The sequence below is a fragment of the Hyla sarda genome, chromosome 6 (assembly GCF_029499605.1).
Source record: "Hyla sarda isolate aHylSar1 chromosome 6, aHylSar1.hap1, whole genome shotgun sequence".
In the NCBI taxonomy this organism is placed as follows: Eukaryota; Metazoa; Chordata; class Amphibia; order Anura; family Hylidae; genus Hyla; species Hyla sarda.
This window is the reverse complement of record NC_079194.1, coordinates 264,658,503-264,685,368: the sequence shown is the minus strand read 5'-3', so window position 1 is coordinate 264,685,368 and position 26,866 is coordinate 264,658,503. Positions and strand designations below refer to the sequence as shown.

The window sequence follows — 26,866 nt, the reverse complement described above, 5'->3', positions numbered from 1 at the left end:
GATCTTGCAAAACTACAACTCCTAGCATGCCCACATAGCTGTTTGCTGTCAGAGCATGCTGGGATTTGTAGTTTTGCAACATCTGGAGGTCCACAGTTTGGAGATCACAGTGCAGTGGTCTCTCTCTGTAGCCCTCCAGATGTTGCAAAACTGCAAATCCCAGCATGCCGAAACAGCTGTCTCGGCATGCTGGGAGTTGTAGTTGCGATCCCTCCAGCTGTTGCATAACTAGATCTCGCAGCATGCCCTTCGGCGATCAGTACATACTGGGAGTTGTAGTTTTGCAACAGCTGCAGGCACACTGGTTGGAAAATACTGAGTTAGGTAACAGAACCTAACTGAAGGTTTTCCAAACAGCGTGCCTCCAGCTGTTGCAAAACTACAACTCCCAGCATGCACGGTCTGTCAGTACATGCTGAGAGTTGTAGTTTTGAAACAGCTGGAGGTTTGCCCCCCCATGTGAACATACAGGGTACATTCACACGGACAGGTTTACAGTAAGTTTCCTGCTTCTAGTATGAGCTGCGGCAAATTTTTCGCCGCAGCGCAAATTTCTAGCGGGAAGCTCACTGTAAACCTGCGCCCGTGTGAATGTACCCTAAAAACACTACACTACACTAAGACATAATAAAGGGTAAAGCACAACATACACCCCCTTACACTGTCTCCCCCCAATAAAAATGAAAAATGTATTGTACGGCAGTGTTTCCAAAACGGAGCCTCCAGCTGTTGCAAAACAACAACTCCCAGCATTTCCGGACAGCCACTGACTGTCCAGGCATGCTGGGAGTTTAGCAACAACTGGAGACACCCTGTTTGGGAATCACTGGTGTAGAATACCCCTATGTCCACCCCTATGCAATCCCTAATTCAGTCCTCAAATGCGTATGGCGCTCTCTCACTTCAGAGCCCTGTCGTATTTCAAGGAAACAGTTTAGGGCCACATATGGGGTATCTCCGTAATCGGGAGAAATTGCGTTTTGGGGGGCTTTTTCTCCTTTTACCCCTTATGAAAAGGAAAAGTTGGGGGCTACACCAGCCTGTCAGTGTAAAAAAATGTAAAATTTTACACTAACATGCTGGTGTTGTCCTTTACTTTTTATTTTCACAAGTGTTAAAAGGAAAAAAAGACCCCCAAAATTTGTAACGCAATTTCTCCTGAGTATGGAAATACCCCATATGTGGGCGTAAAATGCTCTGCGGGCGCATAACAAGGCTCAAGAGTGAGAGCGCACTATGTACATTTGAGGCCTAACTTGGTGATTTGCACAGGGGTGGCTGATTGTACAGCGGTTGACGAATTTTCATTAAAGTTGGATGGAAAAATGAAAAAAAAAAAAAAAGAATTTCACAAAAATGCTGGTGTTACCCAAAATTTTTCATTTTCACAAGGAAACATAGGAAAAAAGCCCCCCAAAATTTGTAACCCCATTTTTTTCTGAGTAAGAAAATACCCCATATGTGGATGTAAAGTGCTCGGCGGGCGAACTACAATGCTCAGAAGAGAAGGAGCACCATTGGGATTTTGAAGATAAAATTTGTCCGGAATGTGTCCGGAGTTTACAAAGCCCCCATAGAGCCAGAACAATGGACCCCCCCCCCCCCCACATATGACCCAATTTTGGAAACTACACCCCTCACGTAATGTAATAAGGGGTACAGTGAGCATTTACGCCCCACAGGTGTCTGACAGATTTTTGGAACAGTGGTCCGTGAAAATGAAAAATGTAATTTTTCATTTGCACAGCCCACTGTTCCAAAGATCTGTCAAATGCCAGTGGGGTGTAAATACTCACTGCACCCCTTATTAAATTCTGTGGGGGTGTAGTTTCCAAAATGGGGTCACGTGGGGGGGTCCACTGTTCTGGCACCACGGGGGGGGGGGGGGCTTTGTAAACGCACATGGCCCCCGACTTCTATTCCAACCAAATTCTGTCTTCAAAAATCTGAGCATTGTAGTGCGCCAGCAGATCACTTGATGTCCACACATTGGGTATTTCCATACTCAGAAGAAATTGGTTAAAATTTTTGGGGTAATTTTCTCCTATTACCCCTTGTAAAAATAGAAAATGTGGTGGATAACCAGCATTTTAGTGACATTTTTATTTATTTATTTACACATCCGACTTTAGCAAAAAGTCCTCAATCACCGGTGAGGTTTTAAGGCTCACTGTACCCCTTGATGTGTTCCTTGAGGGGTGTAGTTTCTAAAATAGTATGCCATGTGTTTTTTTTTTGCTGTTCTGGCACCATAGGGGCTTCCTAAATGCGACATGCCCCCCAAACACCATTTCAGCAAAATTTGCTTTCCAAAAGCTAAATGTGACTCCTTCTCTTCTGAGCATTGTAGTTCGCTCGCAGAGCATTTTACGTCCTAACATGGGGTATTTATATACTCAGAAGAGATGGGGTTACAAATTTTGGGGGGCATTTTGTCCTATTATCCCTTGTAAAAATGTAACATTTTGGGGCAAACTAGCATTTTAGTGGAAAAAAATTTATAAATCATTTACACATCCAACTTTAACAAAAAGTTGTCAAACACCTGTGTGTTGTTAAGGCTCACTGGACCCCTTGTTACGTGCCTTGAGGGGTATAGTTTCCAAAATAGTATGCCATGTGTTTTTTTTTTTTGCTGTTCTGGCACCACAGGGGCTTCCTAAATGCGACATGCCCCACAAAAACATTTCAGAAAAACTCACTCTCCAAAATCCCATTGTCGCTCCTTCCCTTCTGAGCCCTCTACTGCGCCCGTCGTACACTTGACATACACATATGAGGTATTTCCTTACTCGAGAGAAATTGGGCTATACATTTTAGGAAGATTTCTCTCCATTTACCCCTTGTAAAAATGCAAAAACTGGGTCTACAAGAACATGCCAGTGTAAAAAATGAAGATTTTGAATTTTCTCCTTCAATTTGCTGCTATTCCTGTGAAACACCTAAAGGGTTAACAAACCTTTTGACTGTCATTTTGAATACTTTGGGGGGTGCAGTTTTTATAATGGGGTCATTTCTGGGGCATTTCTAATATTAAAGCCCTTCAAATCCACTTCAAAACAGAACTGGTCCCTGAAAAATTTTGATTTTGAAAATTTTGTGGAAAATTGCTGCTGAACTTTGAAGCCCTCTGATGTCTTCCAAAAGTAAAAACATGGCAACGTTATGATGCAATCATAAAGTAGACATGTTGTATATGTGAATCAATATATAATTTATTTGGAATATTAATTTTCCTTATAAGCAGAGAGCTTCAAAGTAAAAAAAATGCAAAATTTTCAAAAAAAAATAAAATAATACTTGGTGTAATCTACAGACCCCCTAATATCACTGAAGAGAGAGAAGGTCGGCTTCATAAACAAATAGAGAGGGCCGCCCGGGCAGGTACAGTGGTAATAATGGGAGATTTTAACTATCCAGATATAGATTGGGGTCCGGGGTTGGCTAAAACTACAAAGGGGCGACAATTCCTAAATTTATTGCAGGATAATTTTATGGGCCAGTTTGTGGAGGACCCAACAAGAAGTGATGCCTTGTTGGATCTGATCATTTCCAACAACGCAGAGCTGGTTGGTAATGTAACTGTGCGGGAAAACCTTGGTAATAGCGACCACAATATAGTTACTTTTGACTTAAAATGTAGAAACAAAGACAGGCGGGGAAGGCAAAAACATATAACTTTAAAAAGGCAAACTTCCCTGGGCTGAGGGCTGCACTACAGGACATAGACTGGGGAGAGGTGTTCTCAAATACTGATACAGAAGGTAAATGGGACATCTTTAAATCAACTCTAAATAACTATACAGCTAAATATATACCAAAGGGTAACAAATATAAACGATTAAAACTAAATCCTACATGGCTGCCAAATGATGTTAAAAGAGCAATAAACAACAAAAAAATAGCCTTCAAAAAATACAAATCTGATGGGTCAGCTATAACATTTAAACAGTACAAGGAGCTTAATAAAATCTGTAAAAATGTAATAAAAACAGCAAAAATTCAAAACGAGAGACAGGTGGCCAAAGAAAGCAAAACTAATCCTAAATATTTTTTTAGATATATAAATGCAAAAAAACCAAGGACAGAGCATGTAGGACCCCTTAATAATGATAATGGGGAGGTTGTCACGGGCGATCAAGAGAAGGCGGAGCTACTGAATGGGTTCTTTAGTTCTGTATACACTATGGAAAAAGGAGCTGACATTGGCCAGGTCGGTGCTGGTAACACATCATGTAATGTACTGAACTGGCTTAATGTAGAGATGGTACAAGGTAAGTTTAGTAATATAAATGTAAGCAAATCTCCAGGGCCAGATGGATTGCACCTAAGAGTTCTTAGAGAGGTAAGTTCAGTGATATCTGTACCCCTGTTCATGATATTTAGAGATTCTCTGGTGTCTGGTATTGTGCCAAGGGACTGGCGCAAGGCGAATGTGGTGCCAATCTTCAAAAAGGGCTCTAGGTCTTCCCCAGGAAACTATAGACTGGTAAGTTTAACGTGCATTGTGGGTAAATGTTTGAAGGACTTATAAGGGATTACATACAGTAATACATAGGGGATAATAGTACTACAAGTGATAACCAGCATGGGTTTACTAAGGATAGAAGTTGTCAAACCAATCTAATTTGCTTTTATGAAGAGGTGAGTAGAAGCCTTGACAGAGGAATGGCTGTGGATATAGTGTTTCTGGATTTTGCTAAAGCATTTGATACTGTCCCTCATAGACGTCTGACAGGTAAGTTAAGGTCTTTGGGTTTGGAAATTTTAGTTTGTAACTGGATTGAACACTGGCTCATGGATCGTACCCAGAGAGTGGTGGTCAATGATTCGTACTCTGATTGGTCCCCGATTATAAGTGGTGTACCCCAAGGTTCAGTACTGGACCCGCTGGTGTTTAATTTATTTATCAATGATATAGAGGATGGTATTAACAGCTCTGTTTCTATCTTTGCAGATGACACCAAGCTTTGTAGCACGGTACAGTCTATAGAGGATGTGCATAAGTTACAAGATGACTTGGATAGACTAAGTGTCTGGGCATCCACTTGGCAAATGAGGTTCAATGTGGATAAATGTAAAGTTATGCATCTGGGTACTAATAACCTGCATGCGTCGTATGTCTTAGGGGGATTAAACTGGCAGAGTCACTGGTAGAGAAGGATCTGGGTGTACTTGTAGATCACAGACTACAGAATAGCATGCAATGTCAGGCTGCTGCTTCCAAAGCCAGCAGAATATTGTCATGTATCAAAAGAGGCATGGACTCAAGGGACAGGGACATAATACTCCCCCTTTATAAAGCATTGGTACAGCCTCACCTGGAATATGCTGTTCAGTTTTGGTCGCCTGTACATAAGGGACACTGTGGAGCTGGAAAGGGTGCAGAGACGCGCGACTAAACTAATATGGGGCATGGAACATCTTAGCTATGAGGAGCGATTAAAGGAGTTACAATTGTTTAGTCTTGAGAAGAGACGTTTAAGGGGGGATATGATAAACGTATATAAGTATATTAATGGCCCATACAAAAAATATGGAGAAAAACTGTTCCAGGTTAAACCCCCCCCAAAGGGCGAGGGGGCACTCCCTCCGTCTGGAGAAGAAAAAGTTTAGTCTCAAGGGGCGACACGCCTTCTTTACCATGAGAACTGTGAACTTATGGAACAGTCTACCTCAGGAACTGGTCACAGCAGGAAAAATTAACAGCTTTAAAACAGGATTATATACATTCCTAGAACAAAATAACATTAATGCTTATGAAGAAATATAAAATCCCATCCCTTCCCCAATATCGCGCCACACCCCTACCCCTTAACTCCCTGGTTGAACTTGATGGACATATGTCTTTTTTCGACCGTTGTAACTATGTAACTATGTATTTTTTTCATCAAATTTGGGAATTTTTCACCAAGAAACGATGCAAGTATCGACAAAATTTTACCACTAACGTAAAGTAGAATATGTCGCGAAAAAACTGTCTCGGAATCAGAATGAAAGGTAAAAGCATTCCAGAGTTATTAATGCTTAAAGTGACAGTGGTCAGATGTGCAAAAAATGGCCGGGTCCTACAGTGAAAATTGGCTGGGTCCTTAAGGGACTAAGCTGTTAATGGTTAAATAAAAATGTCATTTATTGGTAGCACATACAACACATTTCTGGCCCAGAATGGGCCCTTCCTCAGGACAAGGTGCTGATACAAAGGTTGTGAGGCACTGACATTATATACACACACAGAGATAATTTTCTCTCAGGATTTTCTTCAATCAGGATTAGAGTATTCACAAACAGCTATTAAGTAAGTGACGTAACCACACTGAGATTAAAAATGCAAAAAATTGCTACTGCACATATTTAAAATCACATATATTGCTATGAAGCAAAGTTTAATTTATATATATAGTAACAGTAAGGAGCATGTAATACAAATGTATTAAATAGAATAAAAGATTTAAATACTATGGGAACATACTTCCTCGTGTATTAGGTAAAATCACGTAAGGGCCGGCAGGTTCAGGTGTAGTGAGCGCTATTAGGGCGGAGCTACAAAATAAACTGATAGCTAAACCAAAGATTTAGTTATATGGTATAACCCAAATGTGGCTGGTGATGTATTTATGGCCATTGCTCAGGGCTGGTGATATTAGCAGTAAGCGCTGTGGTCAGCGCTTGTTTAAACTGTATTGAAGAGGAGCGCTACAGTGCAGTGGCGGATCCTCAGTTAAGCTCTGAATTGATGTGCGCTGCTATTGGCGCTTGTGTTGTACACTGATTTGCGCTGTTAACAGCGCTGGTATCGGGGCTGGAGCCCTGTCTCTGTGTACGAGCGCTATATTAGTAGCGGTGTTGAAGATAGGAGGAGTTGCATCACTATAAGGGGTAGGGAAAACCAATTGCAGATGCGCTGTAATGAAGTGGAGAAACGGGGTAATGGGGAGAGGAGTGACTAAAGCAAATGGAAGGAAATAAAAATCTAACTATATACCAATAATAAAAATGACTAATTATATACCAGTGATATAGTGGATTAACTGGTCCCATTTGGATAAAGTATCCAGGATAATTATGAAAAACACAGTATAAGGGAATGGGTGTGGGGGGAGCATGATATGAATGTTTATGTAATTGGTGGAATTTCGTATGTATGATAATGAAATGGAATGACGTGTATTATAGAGGAATATAGGCATTGTAGCATGGACCTGGGGATGGTATATAAATGTATATGAGATGAAGTAACATATTAAAGAAATTGGCAAATAATGGGGATGAGGATTTAGACCAGAATAGTCTCAAAAATTTAATTGAGCCCTAAAGGAGCTAGGGAGTGAATTTTATAAATCCAGAATACTTCTAAATGCTTCAGGGCCTCAAATCTGTTAGAACAGTGTGGCGGCACAGAATCTATTGGTGTGATGGAGTACAGATTTTTTATATCACAATGGGCTGCGGCACAATGTCATGATAAGCTATGCATCTGAAATTGTATTCTTACATTGTGACAATGCTTATTCACCCTGTTTCTTAATTTTTGTGTGGAACAACCCACATATTGCAGGTGACAGCAGCCTTCGATAAGATAAATGGCGTATTTCGTATCACACGTGAGATGATATTTAATCTGAAATGGGCACTGTCACCAAAATTTTTTTTTAGATATGTTGTAGTATTTATGTACTACAACATATCTCTAATATAGTTTCATTATTATTTTTTTAATTAAAACTGTTTAGTTTACATTGGAAAACCGGCCACTAGAGGTCTCCCTCCTAGTGGCCGGCTGCAACCTGGCGTGACGTCACGCTTGAATTGGGACCGATGCCGGCCGGGCTATCGGTCCTAATTCATTTAGCCTGCATTCGCTCACTGCCTGTCAATCAGAGGCAAGGCTGCACGCATTGGCTGGCTAGATTCGCGCGCAGCCCGTCCCCGCCCCTGGCATGTAATCATCGGGGTGCCTCCAGCTGCTGCAAAACTACAACTGCCAGCATGCCCATAAAGCTGTTGGCTGTACGGGCATGCTTGAAGTTGCAGTTTAGCAACAGCTGTAAGCACACTGATGATTAGTAATCAAAGTTCATAAAACAGTGTGCTTACAGTTTTTTATAAAGTCCGTTCTAGGCAAAATTTCGGTCCCGGGTCTCGGCAGGTGTATATTGCAAGGTAGGCTACTCCTATACTCATCCTCCCTGGGTAGCACATACACTGCTATACAGGGAGGAGGAGACCCCTGAGCAGCCTGCCGTGCAATTCGCTGATCATCTATGTGCGCTCCCGACAGGAGCGCAGCATAGATTAAGTGAGGGCGGAAATCGGCGCCCAGCAGGCGTCAGTAACCTCGCGCCTGCTGGGGAAGTTGGCTTCCCTGAGAGGAGAACGCAAGAAGACAAGAGTTGAAGATGACGACTTGGTAAGTTATAAGAAATATTTTTAAAGGCAGGGAGGGGGTTAGGGATTGATTACCAATAGGTAGGGACAGAAGAAGAAAAAATACAGATGGTGGGAGCTACTCTTGAAAGATTTGGCCCGTGGTGTTGGACTTGAAGCTGGTATGCTTGTGTTTAATTTCCTTGCAGCAGAGCCATCTGAAGCTACCGGTTTACTTGATTCTATTTTTCCCTTCTTATGTTGTTTCAATTCACTTGGTGCTAAAATGTTCTTAAGAGATGGAGCTCTACGAAAAGTAACCTGTGGACATTAAGGGAGCAGATCTTTTAAAAATGTTTTTAAATGTTTCTTAATTCATGGGCGGATGCATTAAAAGTGGTAATAAAATGTAGGTCTCTTTTTGGGCATTTTTCTTTTTGGTTTTCTTTTGGTATAAGACACTGTGCTTGGGTTAGATGTTTTGTTTTCCCATAGGCTCGAGTGATCAGGGATTTTGGGTACTTCTTGGCTTGAAATTTTTTTTCCAAAATTCTAGCTTAAATCTTGAAGTCTTCATCCCTAGAGCAGTTCTTTCTGATTCTCTGATATTGTGAGAAGGGTACATTCTCAAGCCACTTCTTGAAGTGACCACTACTGAACTCTATATAACTGTTGGTGTGAACACTTTTGAAAAAGGTTGACATGAGGAAGTTGACATGGACTTTCAATGGACTGCTGACTAGAGTGCATGGTGAACTGGATCCCCCAGTGGTTGTGTTCAGATGTCTTAGAAGTCAATCTAACATAGATGGAGGGCCCTTCCATAGGAATATAAGATCATCTATATAACGACAATAAAAAGCTATATTTTCTATAAGGGAACCATTACCCCAAATATGTTGGTCCTCGAATGCCTCCATAAAAAGATTGGCATTGGAACAACTTCCTCACATCAACCTTTTTCAAAAGTGTCAACTCCAACAGTTATATCGAGTTCAGTAGTGGTCACTTCAAGAAGTGGCTTGAGAATGTACCTTCTCATAATATCAGAGAATCAGAAAGAACTGCTCTAGGGATGAAGACTTGAAGATTCAAGCTATTATTTTGAAAAACAGTTTTCAAGCCACAAAGTATCCAAAACCCCTGATCACTCAAGCCTACCGGAAAACAAAACATCTAACCCAAGCACAGTGTCTTATACCAAAAGAAAAACAAATAGAAAAATGCCCAAAAAGAGACCTACATTTTATCACCACTTTTAATCCACCCACCCCTGAATTAAGAAATATTTAAAGCAAATTTTTAAAAGATCTGCTCCCTGAATGTCCATAGGTTACTTTTCGTAGAGCTCCATCTCTTAAGAACATTTTAGCACCAAGTCAATTGAAACAACATAAGAAGGGAAGAATAGAATCAAGTAAACCCGGTAGCTTCAGATGGCTTTGTATACTGTGTGATCTGAGTGGTGGTGGGTGGGGATAGTGCAGGGGTGTGTGGTGGTTCTTGTTTTTTTTTTTTTTATTATTCGCCAATGTTTCTGGCTAATGGCTGTTTACTGTACATACTACCCCTTTTGATGTTATGAAAATGTTTGCTGTCCTATTATTATGCCCTGTTTAGTGGCTTTACCCTGGGACCTCTGGAATTCGTTTTTTTCTTTTATTGTATGTTTAATTTCTATTTGCAAAAAAAATGTATAAATAAATATAAAAAAAATATTCAATATTCCATATTCAACATCAAATACTTAAACTAAAGTCTATGCAAAAAGAAAAAACAATAAAAATAAACAACAACTATGCAGCTTCTCCTGAGAGATTGCACTGAATGTGCTCTATATGGTGTCACTAAGTGGGGCAGGATGAGCTATACTCGAATGGCCACATTCCTGGGTGTTCATGACGTGTGAGAGAGAGGGGAGTGGTAAGGCTCATATAGTTACTGTGGTTGCTGCACAAAACTCCATAAATTAAATGCAGAAGGCCTAATACTATATACTAATATTTTGCATTGGTACTTTATTGTGATTGTTTTGAGTTTACTGTAGCTACAATGCGCAGAAGCAAGCTTTTTTCAACCATCATGGAAAAGTAAGGGCAGATTAACTACAGCCCCCATCTTTCTGTGAAATACTGAATGGCTTTATGTCATTTAACTTGGTGGCTAAATGTTGGCATAGGACCTAAGCAGTGTACAAGTTTGTTGCCACACATTGTATGGTGTTTTTTGCTAATTTTTTGTATAACTGTATAATGTTACTATATATGGGCATTGCCCAAAGTATTATATTGCATATATGGTGCATTTAATGCTTCATTGTACTGGAGGGTAAATTGGCACTAGTGTCTATGCAGCTCTTTTCAGGACATCAGGGATTTTATTTTTATTTGTTTGTTTCCAGGAAATTGACAAACAGGAAAATCAGGTTCCTGCACTTCTATTTTGTAAATTACTTTAGCTTTCTGCTTTCTCTGTAGGCCACATGGATCCTGAGATCTCTATCTTGTTCTGCAGTCCCACTCCTCAGGGGATTCCTCAACGTAAAGTACATGCACAGCTCTCGCCATTGTATCAGCGTCATCGTCTTCCTCCTCCTTTAGAAGACCAGATTCTTATGGACTGGGAAGAACGTCAACGTAAGCAACCATGGGTATTTAATGGAGCAAAATTTAGGCTTCATTCTATCTTGCCTGAAGATGATGCTGGAACAAGACATAAAGATGCAGCAAAGCAGAATAAGGAGCGAATAATTAAAGAAAGCAATAAGTGTGGTGGTGGAAAGAAGAGAGTAGAAAGTGATGCTACTCGGGATGAAGGAGGAGGGCTTACCCTACACCTAGCGCTAACATGTTACAGAGATTTCCTGGGAACCAACTGGTCAGGGGAGGCAAGCGCTCTACAGGAAAGGGGAGGACAAGAGTTTGGGGATCCTCAGGCTTACTTGGCACAACCACTTGGTGTCGGAGCAGCTTTGCAGTGTAAAGATGGACGCTTTGTGATGTTAAGAAGAAGCCATAGAGTAGGAGAGGCACCAGGTCTGATTGATGTACCAGGAGGACATCCTGAACCTAAGGTAAAGTAAACATTGAAATTAGGATTTTGACATACGAACACCCTTCTCAGCCTCAGCGCTGTAGAAAGTGTCCTGTGCGTCCTGTACCCAGGGAGTAAAAACAGGTGAATCCTTTATGTGAGCTCACTCTACTAACCCAGCGCAAGAGTGGGTCAGAGGAAGACTTGTCTAGACTCTATGGCCCAGAATTAACAATATACCTGAAACCAAAATTTTTGGTTTGACCCATAACAACCAATCACGGCTCAGTTTGTATTTTACTAGCGCTCGTCAACATTTGAAAGCTGAGCTGTGATTGGTTGCTTTGGGAAAAAACAGACAGTTTTTGTTTCAGGCAGATTGATAAATCTTGGTCTAGGTTTGTGAAAAAGCTGAGGTATGATGTTAGGGTGAACACTTACATTGATGTGATCTAAGGTGATACAAGGTGCTCAACTCCAAGTGCAGTTGTGCACCTAAGTTGGAGTGGAGGACCTGCACCTATGGATCACAATGTGGTTTCACAACTGTGGTTAATGTAAACAATGACATTAGCTAACCCTCAAAACTGATGTAAAATTGAGACATTAGCTAGTATATCCTTATATGAAGGACACACTTGAGCCCGCACACCACGCCAAGGTTTCTCAAATGATGCGGGTCCTATCAACTAACCTACCTGGCCAGATAAATAAAACCAGGAACCAATATTACGGCAGCCATGATGTTATGGTGACCTGGCTTTCTGAGGACATTGGCGATAGTCCTATTTTTGATATGTATTCAAGTCTAAGTGAATAATTGTTGGAACATGAATTGTAAGACCATTGTTTAAGACAAAAAATTTTTACTTTTATATTATTTGTCTCCCATATAGGCTGTTGCTCCTTATATTCCAGAGGAAGAATTGAGTTTGGATGTTTTACAGCCAGAATTGGTGATTAGAGAGCTGTTTTCATCAATTCTGGCCGAGATACGGGATGAGGTGAGGGTCTCTTATATAACTTTTGTTAATGACAGTGCTAATGTTATACAGTGGCTCCTCAAGTGGTGTGTGGCAGCACGCGTACGTAGGCCATTTTATAATACGTAGGCCAGGTTATAATATATTAAACATACAGTAGTTTCTCTTAGACCATTGTTCATTGAAAGCAAATGTAATATACAATGCTACAGACAGTCCAGATCTGCGACTGTAACTAGCTGTAAGATCCAACCAATCAAAGTGGGCATTTTACTGGTAAAACCCCTGTATTATTGATGTGTATGCCCAAAAAACAGAATGGCTTGGCACTACTGATGTACAAGGCTGTGAAACTGGCTGAGATGGGGGTGGGGTAAGAATGTAGGCGATCTAGGGAGACGGAGGTGCTTCACGCGGAATAAAGTGCAATTTAAAACTTCACAAGAAGAGAAGCAAAGAAAACGGAGCACACACCTGTAATTTCCTGCTGCCACAGCTTTATTCACAGTTCGTGCAGAACGTCAGCATGACATCTTCCCCACAAACACAAGCAAGAGGTACGAGGCAGGAGCGTTCACCTGGACGACAGACTCTGTTTCATGCCAATAGGCGTTTCCTCAGTTCCTGGTGGAAATTTGGTTTCAAGTAGCTCCTACCAGTACAGTACTATACTACTCTACATGTGCCAGGGCTAGCTGCTCCTTTGGCCACCAGATGTAGGTGGTTCTATTTTGTATCTCTGATACACTGCGTATAGTGTACAGAACACAAAAGAGTTATCTGCTCACAAGTACCTCCCGATCGGCCCCTGACAAGGCAGGAAGGCCGCATCTGGAGAGATAAGAATAAAGGAAAGCTGTTCACTCCGCCGGATCAGACAGTAGCTGGGAAGGAAGGGATTAAAGATAAGTGTAGTAATCAACAAAGAGGTGAGAAATATCAGCTGGATGATAATGGAGGACACCAGAGGAGTCTTTCAAAGCAGGTCACGCAGGCGCCTGGCCAACATAGCGTGTGCTTTATTTCCTTTCTTGTAAAAACGTTGCAAATAATGTTGCAAATAACAATTGCCGCTCAACTTTATGGAGAGCCAGGTTGCCCAACTGTGCCCGAGCAGCCACCAAGCGCCGTAGAGTTGGTAGGGAAGGAGCAGATATCAATAGATCTTCCAGATGAGCAATCTCCGTGTAGAGTTTCCGGGAGCGAGTCAGAGCGTCGCGCTTAACCCCTTAAGGACTCAGCCCATTTTGGCCTTAAGGACTCAGACAATTTAATTTTTACGTTTTCATTTTTTCCTCCTCGCCTTCTAAAAATCATAACTCTTTTATATTTTCATCCACAGACTAGTATGAGGGCTTGTTTTTTGCGCGACCTGTTGTCCTTTGTAATGACATAACTCATTATATCATAAAATGTATGGCGCAACAAAAAAACACTATTTTTGTGGGGAAATTAAAACGAAAAACGCAATTTTGCTAATTTTGGAAGGTTTCGTTTTCACGCCGTACAATTTATGGTAAAAATGACATGTGTTCTTTATTCTGAGGGTCAATACGATTAAAATGATACCCATTATTATATACTTTTCTATTATTGTTGCGCTTAAAAAAATCACAAACTTTTTAACCAAATTAGTACGTTTATAATCCCTTTATTTTGATGACCTCTAACTTTTTTATTTTTCCGTATAAGCGGCGGTATGGGGGCTCATTTTTTGCGCCATGATCTGTACTTTTTTTTGATACCACATTTGATATTTTTTAATAAAATGTATTAAACAAGTAGGAATTTTGGACTTTTTTTTCGTTCACGCCGTTCACCGTACGGGATCATTAACATTTTATTTTAATAGTTCGGACATTTACGCACGCGGCAATACCAAATATGTCTATAAAAAAAAAATTACGCTTTTTGGGGGTAAAATAGGAAAAAACGGACGTTTTACTTTTTTATTGGGGGAGGGGATTTTTCACATTTTTTTTACTTTTACTTTTTCATTTTTAACATTTTTTTAACACTTGAATAGTCCCCATAGGGGACTATTCATAGCAATACCATGATTGCTAATACTGATCTGTTCTATGTATAGGACATAGAACAGATCAGTATTATCGGCGATCTTCTGTTCTGGTCTGCTCGATCACAGACCAGAGCAGGAGACGCCGGGAGCCGGACGGAGGAAGGTGAGGGGACCTCCTTGCGGCATTCTGAATGATCGGATCCCCGCAGCAGCGCTGCAGGCGATCCGATCATTCATTGAAATTGCGCACTGCCGCAGATGCCGGAATCTGTATTGATCCCGGCACCTGAGGGGTTAATGGCGGACGCCCGCGAGATCGCGGGCGTCGGCCATTGCCGGCGGGTCCCTGGCTGCGATCAGCAGCCGGGATCAGCCGTGCATGACACGGGCATCGCTCCGATGCCCGCGGTTATGCACAGGACGTAAATGTACGTCCTGGTGCGTTAAGTACCACCGCACCAGGACGTACATTTACGTCCTGCGTCCTTAAGGGGTTAAAGGAGTACTCCGGTGAAAGTCTTTTTTCTTTTAAATCAACTGGTGGCAGAAAGTTTAACATATTTGTAAATTACTTCTATTAAAAAATCTTAATCCTTCCTGTACTTATTAGTGGGATTTGAACCCAAGTCCCCAGCACTGCAAGGCAGCAGTGCTAACCACTGAGCCACCATGCTGCCCTTAGCATACATCTACTATGCATGGTTGCTAAAATGGACAGAGATGTCGGCAGAGAGCACTGTGTTCGTGATGTCATCAGTGTTCCAAAAAGAAAGGAATTTCCTCTGTAGCATTCAGCAGCTAATAAGTACTGGAAGAATTAAGATTTTTTAATAGAAGTAATTTACAAATATGATTAACTTTCTGCCACCAGTTGATTTAAAAGAAAAAAGGTTTTCACCGATACCCCTTTAAGTCGCAAACCCAGAGCAATACAATGTCCCCGTACCACCGACTTATGAGCTTCCCAGAGGATGGCCTGAGAAGAGGCTGAACCTTCATTAGTGGCAAAGTAATCAGTTAGACACTTCTGTATCGACTCCCGGGATGGCAGCGATTTAAGGAGGGAATCATTCAGCCGGCAATGGCAGGACCGAAGAGAGGAAGGGGAGAAAGAGAGGAGAATATGGCAGTGATCAGACCAGGAGATAAGTTCAAGAGAGGAGGCAGAAAGCATGCGTACCATAGGGAGGTTGCCAAAGAAGTAGTCTATGAACGTATGCAATTTGTGGGGATGTGAGTAAAAGCTAAAAGAACGGTCCATCGGGTAGTTTATCCGCTACAAATCATATCACAAAGAGTGATACAGGTAAAGAAAAAAGCGTAGTGGCACTCACCAGTTTGGTTACTTCATAGATTGCTTTATTCCGTAAGAAGGTGCATTCACAAGGGCGGCATCAGATCCGGCCGGACCGGGACGCCAGTGCGTTCGCTTGCTGGGTTACAATTGTTTCACGCTTGCGCGCTTCAACGGACCCTCCCTCTCACCGCTTCCCTCACCTGTATATGAACACCTACAGCAGGCGACGTCAGAGGTGGGAGGGATTACAACAAGCATCAGTTTAAAAACCAGTTACAAAAAACTACATTTAAAACCAACAATCAGTTACAAGAAAGTGCCCAAGTCTATTCTATCATTAAGACCTACATTATCCTGTGCCCGAGTTTTTAAGATCCAGCGGGCCTCTACTTCACGTAACTCTTTAACAATATTCACTCCTTTTCGCGGGGTTAACCGTTTGATCCCTGTAAATTTTAATACACTTGTGTTACCATCATGGTCTTTTTTAACGTGCTCGATCAGGCGCGGGGACCCTTTACCTGACCCTACAGACCAGACGTGCTCTCTGAAACGAGTGTTCATGGCACGTATGGTACTCCCAATATAGAACTTACCGCACGTACATATGATTGCGTACACCACATAACTGGTTCTGCAACATATGTACTCGGTTATCTCTTTGGTTACCCCGCCCACTGTCACATTTTTGCCAGAAGAGAACTGAGGGCACCATTTACATCTCTTGCATTGAAAATTACCTTTCACTGACATTTTCTTTAACCAATTTTCAGAACTCACTTCTTTAAACTTACTGCTGACCAATTCATCTTTTAAATTCTTCGTTCTTTTGAACGTCACTAGAGGTCTTTTTAGTCTGACATCTCCTATCTGTGGGTCTCTTTCGATCAAGCTCCAATTTTTTTGGATCGAACTTCTAATTAAATCAGACAAGGGGCTATATTTGAATGAAAAACAGAACTTTTCACTAGTTTTATCAGTATTGCTTTTTCTGTAATTTCTCTTATTCTTGCTACCCTTGAGCAGATCATTTCTAGTTACTTTTTTTGCTCTATCCAGCGCATCGCAGAGGACTTCCCTCGGGTATCCTCTTAGCGACAATCTTTGCATCAAAGCAGTAGCTTGTTCTTCGAATGCCTCTGGGGAGCTATTAATCCGTTTCAAACGCAACAGTTGTCCATAAGGAATAGCTTTTCTGGTGTGAACGGGGTGGTAGCTGTCAAAATGTAATATTGAGTTGGTTGCGGTTTCTTTTCGATAACCTTTAGTGACTAATTGACAGTTTTCTACCACCACCTTCACATCCAGAAACTCTAGTTCAGTGTCACTACATTTAGATGTGAAACGCATATTCAAGTCATTGCAATTTAGGCATGTCACAAATTCTTCGAAATCGGACTGTGTACCCTCCCACACCATAAAGATATCATCCACGAACCGTAGATAACATCGAATATGCTTTAAAAATTTGTTTTGTGTGGAGAATACAAATCTGTCCTCGAAATGGGCCAGGAACAAGTTAGCGAATGTACACGCTACTGGCGTGCCCATTGCTACTCCCCGTTTTTGTGCGAACCATTGCTCGCCAAACTTAAATACATTATTCCCTAGAACAAATGTAAGTGCTTCACAGACAAAGTTGATGTACCTATCACTCTTGTCTGTATTTTCCAAGACTTTTCGGATGCACTCGGTTCCATCCCCCTGCGGTATACGAGTTTAAAGGGACTCCACATCTATGGAGGTTAAAAGGAGTCCCTCTCGCCAGGGGATGTCTCCCAGTGCTGCCAAAAAGTCATTGGTGTCTTTTACCAAAGAAGGCACATCTTTTAATAAGGGGCGTAGCAACCAGTCCAAATATTTGGACAAAGACTCCGTTAGAGAGCCCACCCCGGAGACTATGGGTCTCCCGGGTGGGCTCTCCAGGGTCTTGTGAATTTTGGGCAGGAAATACCAGTTTGGATCTTTTACTTCATCAGGAAATAACCGCTCCGCCAGTTTTTCAGAAAGTATACCAGATTCCACTTGTTTTCGCAAAAAAGACTGTAGTTTGGACTTGAGATGGGGAGTTGGATCATTTTTTAGTTTCTGATAAGTATCAGTATCTCCTAATTGTCGAGTTGCCTCCTGTATGTAATAAGATCTTGGCATCACCACTACATTACCCCCGATAAAGGGAGTCTTTGTCCAAATATTTGGACTGGTTGCTACGCCCCTTATTAAAAGATGTGCCTTCTTTGGTAAAAGACACCAATGACTTTTTGGCAGCACTGGGAGACATCCCCTGGCGAGAGGGACTCCTTTTAACCTCCATAGATGTGGAGTCCCTTTAAACTCGTATACCGCAGGGGGATGGAACCGAGTGCATCCGAAAAGTCTTGGAAAATACAGACAAGAGTGATAGTCTTGGAAAATACAGACAAGAGTGATCACTTTGTCTGTGAAGCACTTACATTTGTTCTAGGGAATAATGTATTTAAGTTTGGCGAGCAATGGTTCGCACAAAAACGGGGAGTAGCAATGGGCACGCCAGTAGCGTGTACATTCGCTAACTTGTTCCTGGCCCATTTCGAGGACAGATTTGTATTCTCCACACAAAACAAATTTTTAAAGCATATTCGATGTTATCTACGGTTCGTGGATGATATCTTTATGGTGTGGGAGGGTACACAGTCCGATTTCGAAGAATTTGTGACATGCCTAAATTGCAATGACTTGAATATGCGTTTCACATCTAAATGTAGTGACACTGAACTAGAGTTTCTGGATGTGAAGGTGGTGGTAGAAAACTGTCAATTAGTCACTAAAGGTTATCGAAAAGAAACCGCAACCAACTCAATATTACATTTTGACAGCTACCACCCCGTTCACACCAGAAAAGCTATTCCTTATGGACAACTGTTGCGTTTGAAACGGATTAATAGCTCCCCAGAGGCATTCGAAGAACAAGCTACTGCTTTGATGCAAAGATTGTCGCTAAGAGGATACCCGAGGGAAGTCCTCTGCGATGCGCTGGATAGAGCAAAAAAAGTAACTAGAAATGATCTGCTCAAGGGTAGCAAGAATAAGAGAAATTACAGAAAAAGCAATACTGATAAAACTAGTGAAAAGTTCTGTTTTTCATTCAAATATAGCCCCTTGTCTGATTTAATTAGAAGTTCGATCCAAAAAAATTGGAGCTTGATCGAAAGAGACCCACAGATAGGAGATGTCAGACTAAAAAGACCTCTAGTGACGTTCAAAAGAACGAAGAATTTAAAAGATGAATTGGTCAGCAGTAAGTTTAAAGAAGTGAGTTCTGAAAATTGGTTAAAGAAAATGTCAGTGAAAGGTAATTTTCAATGCAAGAGATGTAAATGGTGCCCTCAGTTCTCTTCTGGCAAAAATGTGACAGTGGGCGGGGTAACCAAAGAGATAACCGAGTACATATGTTGCAGAACCAGTTATGTGGTGTACGCAATCATATGTACGTGCGGTAAGTTCTATATTGGGAGTACCATACGTGCCATGAACACTCGTTTCAGAGAGCACGTCTGGTCTGTAGGGTCAGGTAAAGGGTCCCCGCGCCTGATTGAGCACGTTAAAAAAGACCATGATGGTAACACAAGTGTATTAAAATTTACAGGGATCAAACGGTTAACCCCGCGAAAAGGAGTGAATATTGTTAAAGAGTTACGTGAAGTAGAGGCCCGCTGGATCTTAAAAACTCGGGCACAGGATAATGTAGGTCTTAATGATAGAATAGACTTGGGCACTTTCTTGTAACTGATTGTTGGTTTTAAATGTAGTTTTTTGTAACTGGTTTTTAAACTGATGCTTGTTGTAATCCCTCCCACCTCTGACGTCGCCTGCTGTAGGTGTTCATATACAGGTGAGGGAAGCGGTGAGAGGGAGGGTCCGTTGAAGCGCGCAAGCGTGAAACAATTGTAACCCAGCAAGCGAACGCACTGGCGTCCCGGTCCGGCCGGATCTGATGCCGCCCTTGTGAATGCACCTTCTTACGGAATAAAGCAATCTATGAAGTAACCAAACTGGTGAGTGCCACTACGCTTTTTTCTTTACCTGTATCATTTTGGACAGTCTGCATCTCCAAGTAGTTGAGCACCTCCATACGCAGTCCCCCTTGCGAATCACTTCCGACCCATACAGAGAGAGATAGAGCAGTGCCGGTCAGCCGTTTCTACCTACCAGGATATCACAAAGAGTCCCGTATAACCCATTGGAAAAGGGAAGCCAAGCGCAATTGGGTGGGGGTAGGAGGAGTAGCAAAGAGGGCATGGCTATCCAAACAAGGAGAAAAGATAAGGTTAAAGTCTCCCCCTAAAAACCAGGCAGAGGAGGGGTATTTATTTAGCCTAGCCAGGACTCTGTGTAAGAATGGGATTTGAGAGGTGTTAGAGGCATAAATATTACCACATAACGCCCCTGGGGATCCAGAAAGGAGGAAGAGACTTGTAATGGGCAGGATCTTGATACCAAAATAGCAACCTCAGCTGTTATCCTATCAGAGACAGCAGAATAAGTTTGTGGAAAGAGATGGTGGAGAAATTAAAAGGATCCAGAATGGTCAAAGTGCATCTCCTGAAGAAAAACTATGTCAACACGCAGCGCAACCAACTCCCTTTGGAGCAGACGCCTCTTAGAGGGGGAGTTCAGCCCTTTTAACATTCAAGGAGACACACCTGACCATGGTGGAGAGAAAAGGAAGCAAAAGCGCCTATGAAGAAACATACAGAAAGGTCCGGAAGAGTCCCTGTGGGGCTGAAAAACATCAGCCTCAGAGCCCGGTTCCGAAGGAGAGGAGCCAGGAGGAGCAACCTAAAGTGAGAAAAGGACAAGAAAGGAGAGGGAACAAAGGGAAACACAAGGGCAAACAGACGGACAACAAACCGACAGGACAACAAGAAACAAACAAGAAACAACACAGTACAAATGAGAGAACCATTGACCAAGGAGCCAATGTGGAGGCCAAGACCACCAGAGTGGACCGTGAACCAAAGCACGGGCGGTCCATTGCTATGACCTCGAGAGGGGACATGGGAGTTCACCACCAGAGAACAAACACCAAAAAGGTAGGCACCCAACTCCGAGGCCACAGCAAATGAACACAAGTGTAAAACTAAACCGTTGGTGACCAAAGGATGCAACATCACGATAACAATAAGAATATGCAAAAACAAAATGCAATCTGCAAGGAGAGACAGCCCCACTTCAGTCAGGAAACATCTAAACGAAGAGCAGCAGGGGGAGGACATAGAGTCTCAACGACATCTCAGGGGGAGCCCAGGAATGGGCTCTCGAGACATGGGAGGGGGATTTTCTCTGGGAGCCAGACTGACGGGACCGGACAGGTTGCCACACTGGCGGCAGAGGAGGAGGTTGAGGATTCAAGTCCCAGTCAACCAGCTGTGGCACTGGCAACTCCAAGGTTGAGCAGAAGGCCTGAAGAACAGAATAGGAACGCAAAACAGCAGAGCATTAACCTCTACGGGATTGTAAAGAAAACTGGAAATTCCATCATTAAGGCACATTGTGAGAGCGGAGGACCGCCAGGAGGGGTTGGAGCATCCGTCGTTTCCAAAGAGTCAGCCAAGATAAGTCCTGATATAGTTGAATAGGCGCCCCATCAAAATCAAAGTTTCACAGAGATCTAGCTTTGGCCATGATAGCCTCCTTGACTTCAAAATCGTGCACACAGCAGATGACATCTCGTGGAGTACCCAGAGTAGACTTGGGTCGGAGTGCCCGATGAGCCCTGTCCAGTTTAATCTTATGAGAAGAGGTCTCCCCAAGGATAAGGTTGAAGATGGCCACCAAGGTGATGAAGAGATCCTCCTAAAGGGTAGCCTCCGGCATTCCACACACCCTGATATTATTACGCCTCTCCCTATTGTCCAAGTCCTCAATGTGGGCATGTAGATCACTGAGGAAGTCAGTTTGAGAGGCAAGTGTAGTTTGGAGCTGAGAGAGATATGCTCTGGTTGTATCATGAGCATCCTCCAAGCCCTCCACCCGGTCTGAAACATGCTGGAGATCCTGGCGCAATGACAACATTTCTGCCCGACAGGTATCTTTTGACTTTTGAGCAATGAGCGACTGGAAGTCCTCCTTAGTTGGAATTTGGGAGAGCAGCGGGCTTAGGTCAAGCAGAGCTTAGGAGGGCACGGAAAGGCCCGAGCAGGGAATATCAGAATCTCAGAGGTCGTCCCAGGATATTGGGGCTGCCTCCGGTTGAGCAGGCATCACAGGCTCAGGTTGGGGGCAAGATGGCCCCTGAGGAGACAGGCGAGGGGTGCCTGAAGACATCACAGAGACCTGTCTGAGCCTTTGCGGGTTGGGTGAGCAGGAGGTAGAGCAGCAAGCAGCCAGAGGGTCCAGCGGGGTGGAGAGAGGGGGCACTGTTGGGGGAGGGGTGGACCCGTCTTGCATGAAGTGCCCAGATGAATGTAGCCCCACTCCCCAGGAGGGGGGACCCGGGTGAGAGGGAGGCTGAACAGTATGGAGGAGCTGCAGGTAATAGAGGGCCTTTGTGGGGAGTTGGCAAGCCCCTCACTAATGAGGCCCAAGATGGAGGGTCCGGTCCCTGAGGAGGGGGAGGAAGTCACTTGTGGGGGCAGCAGAGTAGGGAAACAGGCTCCAGCTGTAAAAGCCGGGGAGCCAGAGGTTTCACTCACCATCGGGTCCGGGAGCTGAAGAACAGGAGAGCGCACGGCCAACATAGCAGCGGTGGATGGAGGCTCCGGGGGCTGCGCAGCAGCGCTATGCAGTAATGGCTGGTCCAGAGCCCCAGATGATGTTGGAGCAGCGGAGGTAGGCAGCAGCAGAGGGGATGGGGTCCCCGATATGAAAACTCACAAGATAAAAAATAAAGCTCCATTTACCAATCTCAGAAATAAGAGCACTAGGTCACCTCCCATATCAGAGTGCCTCAACATTGACATTTTTGAGACTTTGGTAACAAAGGAACTTAAAGAACTAGGCCAGAAGAAGCCTAAGTTCTGGGACAACCTCTCATCTGGGGAACGCAGAGCTCTAAAGGAACTCTCTACCAATGAGGACATTATCATAAAACCCTCAGATAAGGGTAGCAATGTGGTGGTCCTGGATCTGGATCAATATACCCGTATGTGTCTTAATATACTGAATGATCAAGACACTTACCGTAAGTTGGAAGAGAACCCAACAAGGGTCTTTGCACACAAGCTTCAGGCTATTATCTCCAGGGCTCTGGAGAATCAGCTTGTGGATGAGAATGAGGCTTCTTTCTTATGTCCGGAACATCATGTGACTCCAACGTTTTACTCGCTCCCGAAGATACATAAGGGGCTCTGCCCACTTAAAGGGAGACCCATAGTATCAGGAGTGGGAAGTCTAACTCAAAACGTTGGAGTCTATCTGGACAGAATATTACGCCCATTCGTTTTATCTCTCCCTTCATACATACGGAACACAGCAGACCTCCTACTAAAACTCGATGGTATATTGATGGACGCGGATACCATCTTTGCATCCATCGATGTGGAAGCCCTGTTATAGGTCCATCAGACATGATCTTGGACTGCAGGCAGTAAGATCTTACCTGTCCACCAGGGATATACATCTAGGACCCCATAATGACTTCATCATGGAACTCTTGGAGTTCAGTTTGATGCATAACTTTTTTCTCTTCAATGGCCACCTACTCTACCAACTCAGGGGCACCGCGATGGGGAGCCCCTGTGCCCCCACGTATGCCAACTTGCTTCTGGGTTGGTGGGAGGAAAGGATGGTCTTTGGAGAAGACCTCAGCCCGTGGCATAAACATCTATCCATGTGGCTGAGGTATATAGATGACGTCTTCTTTTTGTGGAGAGTTTGAGGACTTTTTGAGCATGTTGAACCAAAATAACTTGAACTTACGGTTCACATGTGAATGGAATCCATGCAAATTGCCCTTCCTGGATGTTTTGATAACAAAAGGAAGGAATGGAAACATTGAGACCTCAGTATACAGGAAGCCGACATTCACTAACGGCTTATTAAGGTTGGAAAGTTCCTACCCATTGGCCCTGAAAAAAGGTATCTCGCGGGGCCAGTATTTGCGCCTAAGGCGCAATTGCTCAGGGACAGCTGAGTTTCTTAAACAAGCACAAGATCTGAGGTCACGTTTCCATAATAGAGGGTACCCAGATAATATCTTGCGTAGCGCGTTTGATGCCGCATTCACCCGCAGAAGGAGGGATCTCCTTGTCCCAAAATAGACACCTTCGGAAGAGGTTGATGTTATTCGAGTAATTGGGACCTCTGACAGTGGGCATTATGAGGTTAGGTCCATACTTGAAAAATATTGGGACATTTTGCAGGCAGATGAGAACATCAAAGACGCTATAGGTGAATGTCCACAAATGACATTCAGAAAAGGCCCCAGCCTTAGGGATCTGATGGTACATAGCCATCTGACCCCCAAAAGGGGGTCCGGAACCTGGTTGGACAGAAAACCAAATGGCACCTTTAGGTGCAGATCCTGTGTGGCCTGCTCGTCCATTACGACTGGTAAAACCTTTAGGGGCTCTTCGGATGGGAAAGAGTATAAGATCATGGACTTTATTAATTGTAAAAGTTCAGGGGTCATATACCTATCACAATGCCCTTGCCCCATGGATTATGTGAATGGCGCTGAAGAATCAGGGATCACTACAATGACATTTTGAATGAGAGCGATACGTCTCTCAAGAGACATATTCATCAAGTACATGGTGGTAATCCCAACACTGTAAAATTCATGGGGATACAAACTGTACCAAAAGGCCCACGAGGGGGCAATTGGGATGTCAGACTTTTGCAAACCGAATGCAAATGGATTTTTAGACTGAACTCATCTACTCCCGTGGGCCTGAATGAAACACTAAGCTTTTCATGCTTCATTTAACCCTATGTTGTGATACGAATAGGCAGCAGGGTCTTAAGTATTAATAAGCTAGAGGATACCCTTAGGCAGGCGTGACTATAGGGGATTAATGGTACTTTAATATATACGGGATTGTATTATACTCTATGAAAAAATTATATGATACCAATGGTTGTCTGCTCCATTGTTAAAAGACTATATGGTTAATGCAAAAGGGAGTTGTTCTATATGTCTTTATATCTATAGAAGATATTGTTGCTAACTAAAAGATATAATTTTTATAATGGCTATTGCCAATTTAGACTAAAAGGATACATGCAGGGTTGCCTAATAGAATTAAGTGCTCAGTAGTACTAATGAGGACAGTTGGAAATTCTGTGCTTATACCTGTAATGAACTAGTATCTTGTAAACATGTATAACTACTTTTTTAGAAATTTTTGCTAACATGCCTAACAAATTCTATTTCTGCATATTTATTTATTGATCATAAAAACACATAACAAACCATATCTAATTAAAACCCGGTTCATTTACCCATTGCTATATGTCATCGTAATACAACTGTGTTGCTGCCGGTTTCAGTATCGTTAAACGTAGGGAAATCACGCATGGCCCATGAAGATTCACGGCCCATTTTATCTACTTTTGAAATAAACCACTTAAGATGTCCGAGAGCCGGCTTCCTCATATTCGGAGCGCTTGCAAACTAACTCTGACCTGGGACGCTCCAATCGTCCCATTGATAATACTTAGATACTCCCTCCTCCGTGTCAGTGGATGTCAGCCTGAGAGGGGAGGGCCCGATCTCCGCTCTGACAGCGAACAAGCCTGGGCGGAGCTAACCGGGCAATCCCTCATCCACTCTGAAGGCGATGCGCTTGTGACACGGAGGTACGTATCAGTAAAGGGGAGTGCCTTTAGGTTTAAAAAGACAGCGAAAGGGGAGAATAGTTGCCACTGCCACCCCACCCTGCATGGACCTGAGAACGGATCTCCCTGACGAGCTGTATAGAAGCAAAACGCTGCATTGGAGATCAGGTCATGTTGTACTACATGCGGCTTTTCTATTTTATGATATGAATTGAGACCTTATACTTGCTCCAGAGCACTTGCACTTTGTTTTCTCCATATACTGTATACACTTAATAGGACCGTACCAGTATAGGGAAACTGTCCTGGGACACGGGGGTCGTCCATGCTAGGACGAGTGCCCCAGTTACGTGCCAAACAGTAAGGGGAAGGTGACACTAGGGCCATACCTGCACTACACGATAGCGACAGAAAGGGAGAGTAGGGACAGGATACATTAGCTGTCCCTGCAATTATGATATCTCCCATCATAAGGTCCGAACTGACGTGATAGGCTTAAGGGAATGTGCAATATAGTATAAGTGCAATATAATATAATATATGTGCACACTACCTGGAGACTAAGAAAGTGACCATCTGAAGTGCAATACATCAAAGAGGTGGATGTTATCATTTTCACTTTATGTTTTCTATTCTCTGTGAATATTTAATTCCCATTTGCGGTCACAGGTGAATATTTTCTGTGTTGTCTAAGGGGTTATATGTCTGCTTTTAATAAGAATATAACCAATAAATTGCATTTTATATTTGTAAGTCATACCCCTGCTTATTGTTTTGAGGGTCCTCGATATCCCCGGTGGCAGCAGGGAGGAGGGACACCTGGGTGCTGAGAGGTACGGTCTCCAGAGCGGGAGCTCAGGCCCTGTGCAGGTCCCGTAATGGCGGGCAGAAAGGAAGGTGTTGGGGCCGGAGGCGACTGCAAAAAGCGCAGGATGCCTCCGGGAGCCTCAGAAAGCAGCCGGGCACCAGCAGAGGAGTAGTCTTCGCCTGAAGGGAGATCCTCCCCATAGTGAAGCAGGGACACCAGCAGGTTATAAAGCTAATTTAGGGGCCGACAGAGCAGGAGCGTCCTCAGTGTGCTGCCATTCCGTTCAGCGCCAAGCCCCCCCCCCCCCCCCTGCTTCTAGCAGCTTTTTCTGACTTTTATATGAAAGGACTTACTTTTTATGTATTGGTTATCTTGTCATATTTATTTTTTATTTTTATTTTGGGTTGACATTTTGAAGACTTTGGTAATTTACCAGTTTCCCATACAGCTTTTCTTTCAAGATACAATGGTTTCAACTAACAGAGGGAGATTTTTTTGTTTACATACCAGTGCAGAGGAAAAATTGCCCATAGCAACCAATTAGCTTGCTTTTTTCATTTTGAAAGGGCCTATCAAAAATAAAAGAGGCAACTGGTCGA

General features: G+C 43.1%; 1 protein-coding gene across 4 annotated transcripts in view; it reads left to right on the top strand.

The window, feature by feature from the left end:
• Window positions 1-26,866, top strand: part of NUDT22 (nudix hydrolase 22) — a 319,740-nt gene that overhangs the window by 109,159 nt on the left and 183,715 nt on the right. For all 4 annotated transcript variants that reach the window (XM_056527201.1, XM_056527202.1, XM_056527198.1 and 1 more), the window contains exons 2-3: window positions 10,845-11,440; window positions 12,297-12,404. In XM_056527201.1, the coding sequence (XP_056383176.1) occupies window positions 10,850-11,440; window positions 12,297-12,404 (699 nt within the window). In that variant the 5' untranslated portion in view covers window positions 10,845-10,849. The remainder of the gene's footprint in view (window positions 1-10,844; window positions 11,441-12,296; window positions 12,405-26,866) is intronic.